The sequence below is a fragment of the Scomber scombrus genome, chromosome 15 (genome assembly GCF_963691925.1).
Source record: "Scomber scombrus chromosome 15, fScoSco1.1, whole genome shotgun sequence".
In the NCBI taxonomy this organism is placed as follows: Eukaryota; Metazoa; Chordata; class Actinopteri; order Scombriformes; family Scombridae; genus Scomber; species Scomber scombrus.
The window spans coordinates 3,860,440-3,879,806 of NC_084984.1; the positions used below are offsets into that span (position 1 = coordinate 3,860,440).

The 19,367-nt window shown below is 38.7% G+C and overlaps 2 protein-coding genes across 4 annotated transcripts; one reads left to right on the forward strand and one right to left on the reverse strand.

The window, feature by feature from the left end:
* Positions 1-5,390, reverse strand: srsf9 (serine and arginine rich splicing factor 9). Of its 3 annotated transcripts, none has more exons than XM_062434938.1 (5): positions 5,305-5,390; positions 3,153-3,329; positions 2,752-2,972; positions 1,012-1,184; positions 1-924 (listed from the first exon to the last, which is right to left on the reverse strand). In XM_062434938.1, the coding sequence occupies exons 2-5, from the start codon at positions 3,308-3,310 to the stop codon at positions 697-699; spliced, it is 780 nt and encodes a 259-aa protein (XP_062290922.1). In that variant the 5' UTR covers positions 3,311-3,329; positions 5,305-5,390; the 3' UTR covers positions 1-696. The 3 variants fall into 3 exon arrangements, with proteins under 3 accessions (XP_062290922.1, XP_062290924.1, XP_062290921.1); XM_062434940.1 differs by having other exon boundaries at positions 3,153-3,352; XM_062434937.1 differs by having other exon boundaries at positions 3,153-3,563.
* A 2,670-nt stretch (positions 5,391-8,060) lies between these two features.
* Positions 8,061-19,042, forward strand: prodha (proline dehydrogenase (oxidase) 1a). Its single transcript, XM_062434597.1, has 14 exons — positions 8,061-8,474; positions 8,823-9,031; positions 11,372-11,406; positions 11,975-12,124; positions 12,401-12,465; positions 12,654-12,770; positions 13,009-13,088; positions 13,361-13,442; positions 14,622-14,714; positions 15,431-15,577; positions 15,842-16,017; positions 16,104-16,202; positions 16,484-16,572; positions 17,351-19,042. The coding sequence occupies exons 1-14, from the start codon at positions 8,136-8,138 to the stop codon at positions 17,539-17,541; spliced, it is 1,872 nt and encodes a 623-aa protein (XP_062290581.1). The 5' UTR covers positions 8,061-8,135; the 3' UTR covers positions 17,542-19,042.
* The last annotated feature ends 325 nt before the right edge of the window (positions 19,043-19,367 follow it).

Here is a 19,367-nt window from a genome sequence, read left to right on the forward strand (position 1 = left end):
AAAAGTTTGCATTTTATTGGTAAAGAAAAAAAAAACCCAGATGCATACAAATCAAAGTCCACTTACAGGCCACCTCAGTCAGAGGCTCACACATTAAAAAAATAATCTGACAGGTGAGGCTCACAGTCAACATGTGTCACTACTCTAAAAAAGCTCACTAATTTCACAATGTTTTGAGTCATAGGATATGGATAAGCTTCACAGGTTCTTAAATTGGCGGTTCAAAAAACTTCATCTTTATAGAACGTCCATACAAGGCTACAGATATGATGCACACACAAAAGGGAACATTTTGTAAAAATGTAAGAAGCAGTATGACCTTTTGTCTGATAGCTGCAGTACTGTGTAATTTGTTTTGGACAATATAACATTACTTCCTTGTAATGGTTTCTGTCAACATTTGACATCAGATTTCTTTATAAAAGACACCTCTAATGTGTTATAAAATAATCCAATACAGTTATTTCACTTAGGAGAGAAAAATCAACATACCTGCTTCCACATAACACATATGGGTGTTTGAAAAACAATGTTAAGGCTGAGGGGAGGAGCATGGGATCCTGACCATGGAATGTATGTAGCAAAAAATAAAAATGTATCCTACGCTGAGGCCTGGGGTTTAAAAAAAAAAAAAAAAAAAAAAAAGTAGAATTACAAAAGCTTTTCCCCCAATTCCTCTATACGTGATGAGCCTTTCTACCGATAATGACGTGGCGGTGGGCTATGGTGCTGTGGGGGATGCCTCCTGGAGGGTGGACTATGGCGCGACATAGCATGGCGTGGAGGCGACTGGTAGCGCGGAGGGGGAGATCCTCTGTTATGGTAGGGAGGTGAATAGCGACCCCTGGATCTGGAGCGGGAACGTGACCGACCCCAGCTGGGAGTGCCTCTCTCCTCATAGACGCGGATGTATGCAGTCTCGCCCTGCAAAAAGGAGAAGAATAACATTTCTTACTGTGACAATCTAAAAAAGGGTTAAGGGACAATTAAATCATCATCGCTAACACTCACTTGATGTGAACGGAACTCGGTCCGATCCAGTCTGCGGAGCGCGTACTCCATGTCCTCTCTACGGAGAAATTCCACCACGCCTTCTCCATCTCTCTGCACATCTGCAAAACAAACGTCTCCTGCCTCGCGCATATGATCCTTCAGATCCTGCCAGCTCCCAGTTGGTGGTAACCCTGGAATGGGAAAAAGAGACAAGTGTGATAGGGATAAAAACTCTAAACCTAAAAATCACTGCAGGGACACATTTTTTATCAAGTCTGATCTTCACACTAACTGAAGTATAAAAGATAAAAAGAGAAGTTTTCTATCACAGCTTTCAATTATGATTTCACCTTTGTGCCGGACCAATCTACTCCATCAGTTTAGTCGTTTAGTAGATCAATTGATTAGTTGATGGACTGAAAATTAATATTAATATTATGTTAACCAATTAATCGTTTAAGTAATTTTCAAGCAAAAATGTCAAAACATTCAGCTCCTCGTTTGTGAAAATGTGCCACTTTTCTAAATATATTTCTAGACATCTTCTGAGTTTTGGACTGTTGGTCTGACAAAACAAGACATTTAAAAACATGTCACCTTGGGCTTTAGGAAATTGTGACGTGATTTTCCACTGTTGTGTAACATTTTACACAAAATGTTTTTAACTGTAAATAAAATATTAATATTGATACAAAATGATCATTACCCTCAGCCTGAGTTTGGTGTGTAAAAAGGAACAAAAGCAAATCAATTTAGTAACCCTACACTGAATTCATTCAAACAATAATTTATTTAAGCTTAAAAAGATTTACATTCTTTTGCGACATGCTCTTTGGGACTTGTAGATCTTCAACGGTATTCTTTTTAATCATTGACTTTTGTCTACCAGAGCAGTTACTCATTATTATAGCTTATAACTCAGAGTTAGACTGTCCAAATGGGCAGACACCCTAACTGTCAAATGGTTTTATAACTCTACGATTATACTCTCCACCCACTTGCCCACTCAATTCTCAGGTTGTGTTCCTCGTGCTGATTTTGAGAGTTAAGACAATATAATTGTTGCAGGTATAAAAAGGCGTAAAATAAGACAATTTAAATTAAACTACTGGGTGAATGTTTCAGAGAGCTCCAGTATTTTTATATCATAACTGTGTTTTTGATAACTGTAACAGTGTTATACTTCTGATCTCATATAACCGGTCAAGCCAGACAGCTACATATACCTTAGACATTAAAGGGGGTCGGTCTAAGATAAGCCCAATTCAAACAGCTTGTATAAACATGAGATAAATGTAGCACACAGCAATTAATTCATGATATACAATGACAAAATTACACCTACCAGTCACTATAGCCGGTGTTTTGGGATTATGCAGCCAACATGACCGGTTTCAGTAAACTGTTTTGTTTTTCATGACTTAAGGAGCTGACTTGACCTCATCCACTTAGTCCCCTTCACCTCCAGTCCGCCATGACAGAGAGAGAGAAACATATCTGCCTACGACTCATGACGTCCATCTACTAGTCCCCTTGTCCTCCAGTCCACCATGAGAGAGAGAGAGAAACATATCTGCCTACGACTCATGACGTCCATCTACTATTCCTTTGTCCTCCAGTCCGCCATGAGAGGGAACGAGAGAGAAACACTTCTGCCTATGACTCTTATGTCCACTTTCCTATCAGTCCCCTTGACCTCCAGGACGACGTGAAAGAGAGAAAAATATTAACTGGCTATGACTCATGACGTCCACCTACCAGTCACTATGACCCGGAATTCAGATCTTCGAGTTGGGGGTCCAAACCTTCCCCTAGGTCCTCCTCCTCCTCCTCCTCCTCTTTCTCCTCCTCCACCACCACCACCACCACCACCTCCCATAGGACCAAATTTAGCACCAGAGGATCGAGGATACTCTACACGCAGCTTGGAGTCTCCATATCCATATCCATTCCTTCCATAGACAGCATCATCTGCATCCCTAAGAGAAGAGAGCAAAGAACTCCTTACCAAAGTACGCCTGTTTCACTACGGGACATAGACCTGGAAATGTCGTCTCCATCCATTCCCTGCTGGCAGTCACTTGAGATGATATATATAGATATGGTATCCAACAAGGGGAATGTGATTCGACTTGCCAAAGATCATCCCAAAAACTCACCGTGGGTCTTCAAATCGGACAAAGGCAAAAGGGATAGTGCCTCGATTGTTCTTCAATTCAATATCTCGGATTTTTCCATATTTGTAGAAGAGATCCTCAATGTCTCTCTCCTGGACATCCATGGGAAGATTCCCCACATAGATCCGGCCATCCGACATGGTGGTTCAGTGAGTGGCACTGCTGACACAGAATGGGGGCACCTGCAGACTTTAAGATCACTTCTTGTTTTTCACAATTAGCTGTAGAAGTAGTCCTTATCCTAATCCTAGTTCCAATCCAAAACTTAGTCCATCCGCCTCCAATTCCTTAATTTAGACAAAAATAAAACTCTAAACCAGGGATTCAGCCATGATAGTAGTAAATGATGAGCTCAAGACAAATGGCACAGGATCCCGGATCCAAGCCTGAAAGCTTTAAAACACATGATAAATGAAAGGTAAAACAATCTGAATAAATGATTACAGTATTATGCTGCTTGACATGATGACGATTGTGTGAAGAAAATGTACTGGAGGATTCATTTGAGTAACACACATCTATTCCTACTTCAACACATATTGCTTCATTCAGTGTGTGTTTGTGTGCAGACATCGATATGTACAGATGGGTGACACTTGTAAGGAAAGGCCTATACATTTTGACATCTCTCCAAAACCTCCCATAGGTATTTAGATGGGTTGTGATTACAAATGGCTCACATCATTTTCATACTATATTAAAAGGTGCAGTGCGTAGAGTTAAATGTCATCTAGCAGTGAGGTCGCAGATTGCAACAAACTGAATATCACCCCCTCCCCTCTAAGTGTGAGGGACATGAAATGCATGGAAAATGATAAAAAGCCCTTTCTAGAGCCAGTGTTTGGTTTGTCCATTCTGGGCTACAGTAGAAACAAAGCAGTATAACATGGCAAACACAAAGGGCACAAAGGGCTCATTCTAAGAAGAAGAAACACAACACACTATTTTTATGTCCAGGTGGTTATGCATGAATTAAAACTTACTTATAAACCAGTTCTGCTAGATGCCACCCAACCCTACAGACTGCACCTTTAAACTAGCCTGTCATGTCCTATGTGTGAAGGCATCTACATTTAATATGATACTCCACTCTTTTTTATCTAGTTTTTCCTTTATTTTGCCTCCTGTTGTTATATTAACAGGAGTAAAATCGTAGACATGTACCATCTATTTAAAAATTAAGGCTCTAAATCTTATTTTCTTCCCCTGTTATCGTGTTAATCTGTCACAAAATGTTCCAAAACAATGCAACACAACATCAACACTACAGCCTCCAGTATGTCAACAGATTTAAGTCAACGCATATCTGGTAATATCCCTGATTAAATGAATATTTTAACTTCAATTTGGTTTGCAGGTTGTTTTTTATGTTTTCCTCCCACTCGAGTAGCACACACAGTAATATGATAAGATAACGCAGTAAAAAATAATATGTATAGGAGACGTAAACCTACAAAAAGAGACATTTACCTTGCATAATAATAAAATAACATTGGATAAATTCAGTACGCTTCGGGGAATATGGAAACTCGCAAATGTTACGGTAATAAAAACATTTAAAGGTTAAATTTGTACCGGCCGATCCTGTTATCTCTGAAAGATGAGTGCTGATGTGGGCGGGTTGATAAGACATTTTAATAATGAATTTAGCTACAATTATACAGGCTCCTGAGACACATACTCATTTAATGTCGCATAATAAACATTGTGTGCTTGCAAACGAATGCAAAACCTTGGTTACACAACTTTAAACATTTGCCTCGACTGGCAGAAGGTTTCTATACTGTATATCGAAGCTAAGCTAAACTAGCCACCCAGCTAACGTTGATTACTGTACATGATTATCATTACAGGCAGCTAATGTGGTCTGCATATTTTTTACAGTACCCATACAGCAGAAAATAGTGTAACTTCACGGTGTAGCTTGGCATTAGAGACCTGAGTGTGACCGCTGTCTTAAGGCATTTTACAATTACAGGACATAGGTCGGTCTCTTTGTTGATAATGTAAGGTCAGCTAGCAGAGCTAAGCTAATGCACCAGTGTTTCTCACAATCGAAGATACAAATAACTAAGCTGGTCACACTAAGTACGTGCAATAAACAACACTTAAATTAACAGAAGTGTGCAATTACCTTGTGAGGCAAGTTAGGGCGCCTTCTTTTGTAGGTTTTATGCTACCAGTTGGCACGCTGTGCTGCTTCCGTGTTGGTTAGCAACATTAGCAAGAAGCTCGGTGGCTTCTTCTTCCCATTTCCGGCAGGTAGTAGTGACGGTTAGCTCAGTGCTGCCCCCCGCTGGACTGTAGAGAAATGCAGCAAGCCAGAGCAGGCCCTGATGATTTTTTTGCATTTTAGACTGGAGCCCCTCAAAAAAGATATCCCATTGCCCTCCATAGTGTATCTGGAGTAACAGTGTCTCTATCAGTTAGTGTAAATGTGACTTTATTCAGTCAACAGATGCCTTTTCTCTAGTTTATTCCATGTAATGCTATTTTCGCATTGTCTCTTTGCACACTTTTTTCCAAAGGCCATCTGGTACTTTCTCTTTACACCCTAATGGCTCCATCCTGTACTTTTGATTTTCATTGAAGGTTACAGGAATGGGGTCTCTGGGTGGGTTATACAACCAATTATATAAAACTTTCTTGAAGCCGAAGGCACTGTAACTATTAGATAAGGTAACATATGGGAGTCTGCTCCAGTGGTGGAAAGAAACCAAGAAATCTACAATTTTAAGGTACTTTAGTACCTTAAAATTGTAGTAGTTTTTCTATATTATGATAATTTATACTTCCACTTCAGTACATTGAAGTACATATTGTACTCTCTACTCCACAAGGCTACGTTTTTTCACAGCTTTAGTTACTTTTCAGATGAAGATTTGACAAAATGGATAATATATCAAGCTTTTTATACACAATTAATACACAACATCCGAACAACCTTGGATGTTGGATGTCCAACAAAAAGTAGTGTGTAGTCGGGGTCACATTTCAGATGTCTATGAGTTGTTAACAGCTCCACCAAATAGTAATTTTCCCCTCTAAACTTCTCACATTGTTTCATTTCAATACATGCTAAAATTAAACAATATTTCACCAAAAATTCCAAAAACTGAAAACACATTTCTTTATCAGAAGTTTGTTTTTTCTTCTTTCCTCAAAGGAAAAGAGGCAGACCAAAAAACACCTGGCACCATGACCTGGGGGCAGACATGAAGAGAACTGGCCATACATGGGGACAGCTGGAGAAACTGGACCAGGACCAGCATGTCTGGAGAGCATTTGTTGGCAGCCTATGCCCAATTTGGTCACAGGCTTTATTTTGAGTAAGTAATATAAAGTAGTACAAACTAGCTCCACCACCAGCAGCATCAACAGTAACATGCTGCTTATGCCCCAGTATTACAAATATAATAATGTTTTTTGTATATCAATCAAAGGTACAAAATAATTACTTTTACGTTAATACTTTCAGTGCATTTTGCTGCTGATACTTGAATAAGAATCATATGATCACTGTTTACACAATGCAGATGGGTAACATACATTGCAAATTCAAAGGTGCTGCAAATTAAGAGATGCCAAATTCTTGGATAAACTGGACAAAATACCACAGACATTGGTACATAAAGTATGCATAATGGAATCCAGTGCAATAAAACCTGTAATGTACTACTCATGCGATATATGTAATAGTCATTTCCATCTGAGGCTGTGGTGTGGTTGCATTTGATAGTATTGAAAAGGTCTGTAGCTCCTATAGAAGAGAGAAAATAAAAGAAAGACCCTTTGTTAAGGATTAACAAGATAACGGCATACCACTGTTCACTGGTAGGCTGGCAAGTTCGTACAAACTCATGCTGTGCAGCCAAACTTTGTTCAAACCCAGATGACTTTTCAAACTATCTAAAATTCAAGAGGCGATCCCAAAGATTCCAAAATTACCAAATATGTCGGACTGGATTTTGGGGAAATATGTATGAAATTATACACAAGACAGAATATTTTTCTTTAATGGAACAATTAGTCTTGTGTTCAAAAATGTCAGAAAGATTCAATGAAACAGAATGTAATACATAGTGTCTCTCCTTGATTGGAAATACATATAAAAATGTGCCATGTAAATGCAATTTTACTTCTGTAATTCCTATTGTCCATGTGGATTAAGATTATTATTATAAATAAATCTATTTACGGGGAAAGATTGCGAAATAGGTTAAAGATAAGATGTATCTTTATTGATCCCCCTCAGGGGAACTTCAAATTGACACAACAGTAATCAAGTTAATAACATAAAATAAAATGCTGTATAAAGTAAACAATCTGTGTAAATAAATCTGCAATATATAAAGGTGCAATATGCAAAGTTCCTGAGATTATATACATGTGTACAATGTTCCTGGGATTTACATGGTAAGGACAACATCAGTCTTTTTTTAGTGGAAGTGGGAGGTACTGGGAGCTGTGGTGTTGTACAGTCCAATGGCTGATGTTATGAAAGAACCCCCCCCCCCCCCCCCCCAAATGTTTTGAGGCACATGGCTGGATGATGGTATGAGTCTCTCAACCTGCCTCAACTCGGCAGTTTATTGGGAGGACAGGTACTCCATCAAAGTGAGCCAAAAAAAAAAATCATAACTGAAACAAATCTAACAGGAGTTTTTGTTTGTTTATTTGTATTTTTATTTATTTAATTTTTTTTTAAAGTTCAGTTTGGAAAAGTCTCTCAGGTCACGTGCGGGTCCACGCTCTAGCAGCCACTACTTGAAGTGTACGCGCGTGATGGCAGACAGCATGACGTAACAAGCGGCCCCGCCCCCCTCCCCTCCCGCCGCGCGCCGGCATCAAAACTAACTTCCCAGCGCGCGCTTGTTCAGCAGCCAGCAACATCATAGCAACGGTTCAGCACGGCGAGGAAGGAAAAACCTGTCCCTCTGCGTCGATTCAGAAAGTAAAAAAAACATGTCGTACGCTAAGTTTGTAGCAGCTCTCGCCAGGGCAAACTCCGGCAATGTCAAGAACATCCGAATTTCACCTGGAAGATATCGGTCAACAGTGGCATCTACCAAGAGCAAAGAGGAGAAAGAGCAAAATATAGATGGCTGCACGGTGGTTGAAGCTGTGCCTGTTGAACTCATCAGCCAGACCAAAAATGTTACCGTCACACCGCTGAGTAAAATCCACATCGACTTCGACAACACCAAGGAAGCCTACAGGAGCAAAGATAACATTGAGCTGCTCCGAAGCCTGCTGGTCTTCAAGCTTTGCACATTTGACTTCCTCGTTGAGAAGAACAAAGAAGTGAGTTCATCTGTTACATGAAATAATAATATTAATAATAATCTACTTGAAAACACTTGAATTAATATGTAACAACTTAAAAATTCTAATGACATGATTAAGTGAATGAGTAAGAAAGTAATATATAGTCCTAAATCTTTTATTCTCCATGTTCTATTTATTTGTTTATATCTGAGTTAGTATAAAGTTAGTTATTGTATATAATTTAGTCATTAATTGTATTTATTTCCTCAAACCTTTACCTCATAATTGGCTGCTGTAACATTTTCAATTTCACTTTGGGTTTAATAAAGTATCTATCTATCTATCTATCTATCTAGGAAGATTAACTTTTCATTTTGTTTTCAGTTGATGGACCTGAGTAAGAAGTTGCTGGGTCAGTGGATGTTTAATAAGATGATGAAGATGACCTTCTATGGCCAATTTGTGGCAGGGGAAGACCACAACTCCATCAAACCGTTAATTCAGAAGAATCAGGCCTTTGGTGTCGGAGCAGTTTTGGACTACAGTGTTGAAGAGGACTTGACACAAGAGGAGGCAGTGAAAAAAGAGATGGAGTAAGTACATCTGCCTGGGCAGGAGTTGAGGAAAGATTGCAGAGTATGTAGGTTACACTAACATAGCTGTCCACTAAATGTTATGTGTTGTCCGCTCTGCCCTTCTCCAGCCTGTGAGTTCATTGTTATGCATCTCTCCATCTTTCCTAGGTTGTGACCCAGGTCGTATCTTAATTGTCATGACCAGGGATGAACCAGTGTTGACTGACTTGGTTTCAGTTGACAAAAGAAGGGTTGCACATTGGTTAAATAACCCTATGAAATGTTTTACTGAGGCTTTAAACTAAGCACAGTTAATCAGTATTTCACTTTTAATATATGCCATGTGTGCACAAAATGAGGAGGCCCATGAGTTGCGTAACTTACTAAATTCAAAAAGTGTGTAGGGTGAGGTTTATTTGTAAAGCTCAGTATTGCATATAGTGTTTTCAAAGTGGTGTAGCTGTGCCCGCCCACAAAAACCTGGAGAACCGGAAGGAACTGGAAAGGCTGCTAAGGCTCACACATTAAAACCAGCTCCTATTACAACCATTCATGGCTGTAATGGAAGCTGCATATTGGAAAGAGCAATTACAGGAATAAAAAAAGTGTTGCCATAAATAGATTTCTGAAATTGACAGTATTATATATCACTGTAATTAGTACGATGTAAGTATCCTAAATGAAGTCCTATAACACTTTTATTACAGTGAGTTGTTTAGTGAAATAGTCAAGTATATCTACTTGGCTTAGTTTGTACTATTGCATGTAAACCAACATTTTTTTGGAAAATGTTGTAGGTCATTGGGTACATAAACACATAATACACAGTACAACACAAGCAGAGTAAGGTGTCATTTCACTGGTCAAAAATCAGAGCACTGATATTTTAAATACATTTTTAAGAAATCTGTTATTTAAACTTTCAACTTTATTCTTATAATCTGTTAGTAAACTCAGGGTTTTGTCTTTCATCCATGTCTGCTTTATATGTTGTCCCTCTGCAAATTATCCTCTGAATACTTTACAGCACACATTGTCCAAACATCACCTGACTTATACTTCAATATTTGTTTATTGCCCAGCTTCTTTTATGCTGCTTATCTATAAATCTGAGTCACATAATCTAGAGAGTGTTTCCTCCATACGAACATGCTGTAATCACAACCCCAAGTGTTTCATTGCATCTCCAGTAGCAAAACAGTACTTGTCTTCTATTGGTCAGCTAGGACAGACCCCTCTCTTCTCATTGGCTGAGCTGGTTATTTCGCTGGGGGATGTGCTGCATGAGAGGGGCGAGCCTTTTAGAGCAAGAGAGTGCTGGGTCCTTAAATGGGGCACAGAGGCACCCACAAGGAAGAGTTACGCAATGTTCTGAGAATGCAATAAGATTATTTTTTAACTGAGGATTATCTCACTAAGCACGAACATACGTGTGCTGGACTAAATCCAAACATTTGATTAGTATTTTAGTTATCTGTATCGAGACTGTTTTAAATTCAGAGAAAGGAAACTTTGTTAACTGAATGGAAAAGACAATACTGTACATACCTGACAGTTATCTATCTATCATGTCACAACATGTCTAGAAAAGGAGGTCATCAATACCTCAAAAAAGAAAGTCACAGCAAGACAGGTTGATATGACTTGTGAAATGAAACCATTCGTCTTACCTCAGCATTTAAGACATCTTCTGTGATTTCTGTATTTTCTAAATCTGTTCTCTTTAGGTTACAGTAGAAAAATCTTGTCTTGTGTTTGTAATCAGAATCAGAAAAAGCCTTTATCATCATTGCATAAGAATACAGTGAAAATAGTCGTGGCACTCGTGATGCATCCCAACATAAAAACATAAAAACACAGCACATTGAACATTCAGTGAGGTAAAAAAAAAAAAAATGCATTAAGCTGATAAAATAATTTGTCCTACCTCAGCATGTAAGACTTTTTTTCTGTGGTTTCTGTTTTTCTAAATATATTCTCTTTAGGTTGAAGTAGAAAAAATCTGTCTTGGGTCTGAATTTGCAACAATACAAGTGTAGAAGAAGTTATTAAACCATCAATAGGCTCTGGTAGTGTGAAAGAGCATAGATAGTCTTCTCAATTGGTTGTGTAGAAAATAAAATTGTTGTTGCAATCACTGTTTGTTCAGGGTGCAAAATTGTCCACAGCCCAAATGGCTAGTGAATGTTCAAGTTTTATCACCACTCAATCGATTACTATTGTTCTTTGGCTGTTGTGTGAAGTCAATCTACTAGCAGCCACTTCCAGATTTAACCAGCTTTTGGCTGTTGGATGGTGCTGATTTTGTGTTCTGTGTTTGCTCTTCTAACCCGATGTCAAACTCTCCTTCTTTTTCAGTTCGTGTGTTTCCGAAGCAGAGAAGGAAAGCCCAGGTGTGTATATTGGTTGAATCTAATTTTAAGAAGATGATTTCCCATTTATGTGCATCATCAGCTACTGCATGCTTCACTGACTCAGGGACTGATATACAGTCTGCGGACAAGGCTGACGGTGATGAGACTGAACTACTGATACTAACATTCAGTATCCTCAGTTTGACCTGAATGCAAAACGCGTGTCAGGGTTGGTATGTCCATGTCATGTGGCCAGGTGGTTTAGCCTGGATAGTACTGGTTATATCTGGATCTAGCGTGACTTGAAATGTCCAGCCAACGAGTACTGTGAGCAGAAGCTTGGTTCATGTTACAGGGTTGATGTCCGAGAGTCGAGTACATCACTCACCTCAACAGCTTTTTCTCTGGTCTACGTTTTTTTGACCCGATTAAGAATTGTGATCATGTAAATTTATCAATAACAACTTAATAAATATTTCTAGTGTCAGTATTTTCTGCTTGGCCAAAAACTACTTTTGATACATAGAACATGTAAATATGGTTTAGCTTTATAATAATAACTGTTTAGCCGTGTTAAGCAGTTCATGATGTCTTTGTTTCACACCAGATGCTGATCATCGTGAGAGGAAGTACAAGGCCCATCGTCAGTTTGGGGACCGGCGCGGAGGTGTTATCAGCGCTCGCACGTACTTCTATGCAGACGAGGCCAAATGTGACAACCAAATGGAGACTTTCATAAACTGCATTACAGCCTCCGGTAGGTTTCAGAAGAAGTAACCAAGAAAGATATCTGTGAGTTAGTATTATAAGGGCTATACCAACACTAAACACATTGTAAATAAAGGCTAATTAATAATAGAAATAAATATTGAAGTGCATTGCAGTCATCAAAGACAAAAAACTTCCGTATCTCATAATAGACTCGCTGTCACATATTATTATGAGGTTGTTATCATTCATTATCATGAGATAAGATCTCCAAATTGAACAACATCAGGTATCGTCAAATTTTTTGTCAATTTTGCATTTTCAGGTGGAGCCTCTGCTGATGGATTTTCTGCCATCAAAATGACCGCTCTGGGACGCCCACACTTCCTTGTAAGTTTAACTTCATGCCTTCCATATTGAGGGAAAGAGGGAAACTATGTCAGGTGTGGGGAGAGCCACATTTCCTGTGTCATTTGGTAGATTCAGACTCCATGTCACACAAAACTGACTGCATCACAATATGGTTCAAAAGCATTATTGTAACATAGTTATTAATGGGTTGCTCTGTGTCTGAACAGCTCCAGTTTTCAGAAGTCTTGGTGAAGTGGAGACGGTTCTTCAACTTCCTCTCAGCACAACAAGGAAAATCTGACATGATGGTTTTGGAACAAAAACTGGAACTGGAACAACTTAAGGTTTGTCTGATGCAGGCTCGTGCATGCTCGTTTATAACTGGTGTCTTCACAAGTTGTTTCTAAGATGCTCTTTAGTTGTGTTTAACCCATCATGAATATTAGTGCCATGTCCTCAACTTCTTTTATAACAAGTAATATAATAAAACACCTGCTGGTGGTATTTCACCACATTACTATTCAGTGTATACATGCAATATATGTTTTATCGTCAATAATCATTGAAATATTTCTTTTGTAGGAAAGTTTGACTAAGATGGGTGTTGGCGCCAAGGATGATATTGAGAATTGGTTTACTGGAGAGAAACTGGGTTTATCAGGGTAAGAGAGTCACTCATTAGCTCAACAACAACAACAATAACAACAGAAATTGAACAATAATACATTTTATATATCAACAAAATAAAATCTCTGATCTAACCCTCTTGAACGGGTGTTACACACAGAAGAGTATCATAAAACATATGGTTCATTTTTCTTAGTTTACAACACCAAATAATCTGCAATTAAAATATTCCAAAGGGATTTACATCATTTAAATTTTACTCTAATTTCACATATGCTGATACATATTCTCTCACATCTTATTCCAGAACGATAGATCTGCTGGACTGGAACAGTTTAATAAACGATACAACAAAGATCTCCAATCTGCTTATGTTGCCAAACCTTGAGGTGAGTGATTGTCTTGTAAACCTTCTCACTGTGAACTGGTCTGTTAAGCAGGGAAGACCTAATTTAAAATAATCTCCCAGAGGTGATACAGCATTTGATAACAGAAACCCATCTTAGGTAGCCTGGGTAAACCCGTGCTCTCATTCGAGCGAGATTCTACTTCGCTCAGAAAGTTAGTATGGCCGCCAAGACAAAATCTTCGCCTGAGATAGGGAACCAATCACAGAACGGGGGAGGCGGGCTCAACGCGATGACGACTGTAGAGCGACTCTGTTTACATCCAGCATGGCAGCCACGGAGGTGCAGCAACCGTTCCAAGCAGCAAGAGATTGTGTGCTAAATAAATTGGAAGGCAAGTTCACTTTGAAAATAGGACAAAAACTTGCGCTACATGATTTCCTTCATAAACAGGAAGTGTTCGCGCTGCTCCCTACAAGCTCTGAATACGTCATCGTGTATCATTGATATGATTGGCTGTAAGTTTGTCCAGTAGCGTACAGAAGCATTTGATCGACATTCGTTGATCCGGCCTCAAATACGAGGAAATGGACGGCTCCTAGCCAGACCCTACCTCAATCTCACATGAGATAGATACGCGGTCTGGTGTTAGCCAGGCTACATCTTAGGTGTAGTGCGATATACTTCATGCATATTTCATTTCTAATCCCCTCACAAAGATACATTTGTGAATTTTACGGGTAAATGTAATTTTACAGTTAATGCGGTAATAAATAGATAGTGACATAAACAACAAACAGTAAAATAGAAAGCTTTGGCAACAATGTATGTCTCCCCGAGAGAATGTCGAATTCTTCACAATATTGAAGAAGTTGGATTTTCTTCCCACAAGATAATTATTTGCTTGCACAGTATCGTATCTTCTTCACAATTAATATTTTGTTCTGATGGACTAAAAACATAACGTCTTTTGGGACTTTCAGGGTTATGTATAAGTTGAGTTGTAGTGCACACGCTAATGTCGCCAGTGCCCTGGGACAGTTTAGAAACTCTGTCCTGGTGTTTCAGTTTTGAAATGTGACACAAGACAAAATGTCAGAGCCAGCCAAGCTACTCTCGCCCCCACTCTGTCTGACACATGCTGATAGAATTTGTGGGTTTAAAGATGGCTTCAAAAGCAAATGCCAAATGAACTGATGTTGTGTGTGTTTGTGTTTGCAGACAGGTCAGCTGGAACCTTTGTTGAACAAGTTTACAGCAGAGGAGGAAAGACAGATGAAGCGAATGCTGCAGCGAGTGGATGTTCTGGCCAAGGTAACTACATGTATACTTATATAAAAACAAATAAAAGTGCATATATTAAATAACTATGAGGCTAAATACAGTAATACTATAACAGTGCATAGACTGTATATAAAATGGATGTAACATCCGTGACGTCACCCATTGGTTTGTGGACTGCTGCTTGGAAGCGAATAGTATCGGATCTGAGCAGCGCCATCTTGGAAATTTCCGGTGCATGCCGGGAAAAATAAAAACACGGATTCTACTTATATGGGCATCAGGAGGAGCATGAGGCGCCCTCCTGAACCTGTGAACCAATCAACCTGTCAATCATGACGTAGCCACGCCCTAATGCATACCCTGCTTTATCGTCACATATAAAATCAGGGAGGCCAAAATGTCACAAATGAACATCATACTACATTGAAGAAGGCTTTAAACTAGCGATTGAGACCATAAACACATTTTGAAAACGTTTACTGAGGTTAGAAATCAAGTGAGAAGTTGGTGAATTCTCCATTGACTTGTATAGAGACGGAAGTCCTTTTGACACCAAAACGGTCGCCCCCTGGTGGCCTTTTGATAGAATGCAGTTTTAAGTTACTTCCGCGTTCGCATCATTTCAGAGGACCGGAACTCCCCGCCTATAACAGTGTTATTTTTTTGTCCAAGAAATCAGAACTGAATTGTCTCTCTTAAACGAAACTGTCTTGTGCTCAGTGAACAATGTAAATGTTGTGCTCCAGCATGCCATGCAGAACGGGGTAAGGCTGATGGTGGATGCAGAGCAGACGTACTTCCAACCAGCTATTAGTCGACTAACCCTGGAAATGATGAGGAGATTCAACAGAGAGAAGCCAATCATTTTCAACACCTATCAGTGTTACCTCAAGGTGAGACCACAGTTCCCATATTATACAATTGTTACTTCTAACAAATCATATGGAAAGAAAAGCCGTACAATTGCATGCTTCTATGCACTGCATTTGTTTTTTACATCTTATATTGAAGTTTTGTTTCTGTTCTCATAGATGCTTTCTCTTTGCCCCAGAATGTTTACCAAAAAGAACAGATTTTGCTTCGTAAGGATAGTTTTATTTTAGACGTATGCTAACCTGTCCTATTCTTTTCTGGTTTTTATCTTTTAATGCTTTTAGGAAGCGTATGACAATGTAACTATGGATGTTGAGCTGTCACGGAGGGAGGACTGGTACTTTGGTGCCAAGCTGGTTCGTGGAGCCTACATGTACCAAGAGAGAGCCAGGGCCGAGGAGATTGGCTATGAAGATCCGATAAACCCAGACTATGAGGCCACTAACAGGATGTATCATAAGTAAGTCTTGAATTATTATTAAAGGCTCTCTGTGGTTCAGAAAGAACATTTCCAAATTCTAACTCTCTACTTCGTTTTTCATCCAGGTGTTTGGAATATGTGCTGGAGGAGATCGAATACAACAGGAAAGCTAATATCATGGTTGCAACTCACAATGAGGACACAGTGAAATTCACCCTACAAAAGTATGTTTCGTCTCAGGCCTGCATGAAACATTTGGCATTTACTTAGAGGCATATTTTGTTTGTTGAACATAAATGAAAGCCTTAAACCCCTCATTCATAAAGGATGAATTGGTTTAAACTAATGCCTAGGATATTGCTCTAAGTAAACAGACTCTTTGTACACATTCAGTTATGGGATTTGGGGTATGAAGTTGCCACATCAATGTAGGAATGCCACACTCCAGCTCTCATTATGTAACAGCCCTTTTAACATGTGTGATTTATTTTTTGTAATTTTTCAGGATGAATGAGATGGCCCTTTCCCCCACTGAGAATAAAGTTTACTTTGGACAGCTGCTGGGAATGTGTGACCAGATCAGCTTCCCACTAGGTATGTTGTATGCAGCTCTGATGCTAAAAGTAAACAGAAACTTATGTAATCACCATACATCAGCCTTACATCACATAGTCATGAGGCCAGTGAAAGGTTCTTCCTACAGACGTCAATTTTCCAACTCACTGACCTTAGACATATTCTGTGTACTCTATAGATACCATGCAAACAAACAAGTCTACATTTCCAGTGTCCTTAATTGTCTATTACAAAATGATTTTCTCTTTATCTCTCTAAATGATAAAGATGATTCCAACAATCTGACTCAATGTGTTGTGCAAGTGATGCACTGTGACGCAAATTGGTAAATGAGGCACTACTTCCATCATCCACGTGTAAACAGCACAGAGTTTTGATTTTTTTAAAACATGTTGCTGTTAAAATATTGGTGTTTTGTTTCTAGTAGAATGAATAAGGAACGTTAATGCTGTAGCAGCTGTAACATCTCCTCCACCAGCAATACATAAGGGCTATTTTCACCTTGATGTGTCACTTAATATTAATTTCAAAATCATATTTTTACATATCAGTGTTATCGTAATACAACAGTTATTCACCATAATTTAATTTTATAAATACAAAAGTTGTGACAATTGTGTCTATTGCAACAAAATGTACAAAAACTTTGTCTTTTTAGAAAATAGTTTCTCTGCTGCATCCATATTTGAATGCTGCTCATGTAGAAAATGATGAGCTTGAATACACACATGGTAGAGATAGTGGACTTTATACATTTGGAGTAAACATGTCTCCTTGCTCTGTGTTGAAAAAAAAGGTCAAGCAGGTTTCCCCGTCTACAAGTACGTTCCATATGGACCGGTCAACGAGGTCATTCCCTATCTGTCTCGCCGCGCTCAAGAGAACCGCGGCTTCATGAAGGGATCTCAGAGAGAGCGCAGCCTGCTGTGGAAGGAGCTGAAACGCAGGGTGCTGGGCGGCCAGATGTTCTACAAGCCAGTCTACTGAATCACAAGACGATAAACATACTAACTGCAGTATATCTTTAAGCATTCCACCAACTTAACTGTACCACTAACTGCTCTTTGTAGAGGAAGATTAATATCCTTCCTTCGGTTGTTCGTTTGCACAGTGGGGGAGAAACTTTTAAAACACCACCAAATTAATAATTGTGGAGATTCATATGCTGCTCTATTAACAAGGGATGATTGACATGAGTTTTTAGATCAGCACTGGGTTATTTAACCTAAAAAAACTGACAGGGTGATCATCAAATTCAACACTGCAAAAAATGTAACAAAACATTTTCCTTTTTAAAATAACCTTTGCAAACATTTATACCTCTAAACATCCATCATTTCTCATGTATAGCATGGAGGGAAAAGAAAAGGTTGTTTTTGTATGTATGGTTACCCAAAGGTGGCTCACTTGTATGTAAAAGCAGACACTCACTGTTTCTTTTGTTCAGTGTTAAGTTGTGTCTTATTTAGCTGTAACTCAGAAGTGCCTTTTGGTTTTTTCCATGAGATTAACTGGAGACAGTCATCTACTGTACAGCTTTTGTTTTTTTTGTTAATGCACACTCCTCCATGGGGATTGTAAATTATTTTTAGCATGTTTATTTGATTTTATGTGTTGTTTAATCTATCTGAACAAATCATTTGTTAATGATCGTGCAACGTAGGGATTTTATTACATAGAAATAGATTTTTATAAAGCTCTACATTCATATTCCTGGTTTAGGGTCTTTTATTTGTTGTTGACTAAAGCATGCACAGTAAATGCAGCATTAGAAATCAGGATGATGCGCTTTTTGATCTCTGGTAATCCTTGCACATTGATACTCAAAACTGTGTCCTGATGTGGATTTCAGTAGACATGTGCCAAATGGTCCTGATGACTTCCAAAAAACGTGCCGTTGTGTGATTTTCAAGGAAAACTGTACTACTCAGTTACTCTGAAGAACACCGGCTCTGTTGCATAAGCTGCTGTGGAAGGAGAAAGCATGTGGCGTTGAATTTGTTATTGTTGAGAAGGGTTCAAAAAGACTAGTTGTGCTGGTATCTCTGGTTTTAATGCTGCCCGTAGCATTTGTAATGTAGTCTTCTGAAAGATTGTTTGAATGAAAGTCATAAAAACAATATTTAAATTCAAAATGTTTTAATGACTGGAAGTGGAAAACTTAAACTTGTAAAACTTGTGAAAGTACTAAAATATTAAATCTGTCACGTTAAGTTAAAATATACGACTGAACTTAATTAAGTTAGGTTTGCATTGCAGTATTTTGCATTTGAGTTTATTTTTGTATGTTTTTCACCTTGAATGAATCTCAGTGTTCATATGTCTGTTAACATGATATGGTAAAATTTGATAATATGTTTTTTTTGCAGTTGCTTTGATGTTTGATGTTTTCATTTCTTTTATTTTATTTTGTTTCCTAATCACTGCTGTAACAGTATATACCATATTTTGTACAGTTGTAAAATATGTAATTAATGGATTTGGAACATAAAAATACAGTTAATTTAAAAAGAAACCAGTGTTACAGCTTCTCTTATTGCAGCTGTGAACTGGCCCGCCGAGGGGTCCGATCCTTCCATCTTTCCTTCCTTCCCTCCTTCAATCTTTCCTTCCATCTTTCCTTCCTTCAATCTTTCCTTCCTTCCATCTTTCCTTCCTCCTTCCATCTTTCCTTCCTTCCATATTTCCTTCATTCCCTCCTTCCTTCCAGAACCGAGTCCAATCCAGCCCACTGTCCTTCCTGTGTTCTTTTCCTTCCTTCCTTCTTTCCTTCCAACTGTCCGTCCTTCCTTCGTGTCTTCCTCTCTTCTTTT

What these genes read in the sequence shown, in the direction of transcription:
- srsf9 (XM_062434938.1), bottom strand. Translation starts at nt 3,310, where the DNA reads ATGTCGGATGGCCGGATCTATGTGGGGAATCTTCCCATGGATGTCCAG. An exon ending in GTCCGATTTGAAGACCCACG is followed by an intron (nt 2,973 to 3,152) that starts GTGAGTTTTTGG and finishes CTCTTCTCTTAG; the next exon opens with GGATGCAGATGATGCTGTCT. An exon ending in ATTCCGGGTCATAGTGACTG is followed by an intron (nt 1,185 to 2,751) that starts GTAGGTGGACGT and finishes TTCCCATTCCAG; the next exon opens with GGTTACCACCAACTGGGAGC.
- prodha (XM_062434597.1), top strand. Translation starts at nt 8,136, where the DNA reads ATGTCGTACGCTAAGTTTGTAGCAGCTCTCGCCAGGGCAAACTCCGGC. An exon ending in CCTATCAGTGTTACCTCAAG is followed by an intron (nt 15,578 to 15,841) that starts GTGAGACCACAG and finishes TAATGCTTTTAG; the next exon opens with GAAGCGTATGACAATGTAAC. An exon ending in GTGAAATTCACCCTACAAAA is followed by an intron (nt 16,203 to 16,483) that starts GTATGTTTCGTC and finishes GTAATTTTTCAG; the next exon opens with GATGAATGAGATGGCCCTTT.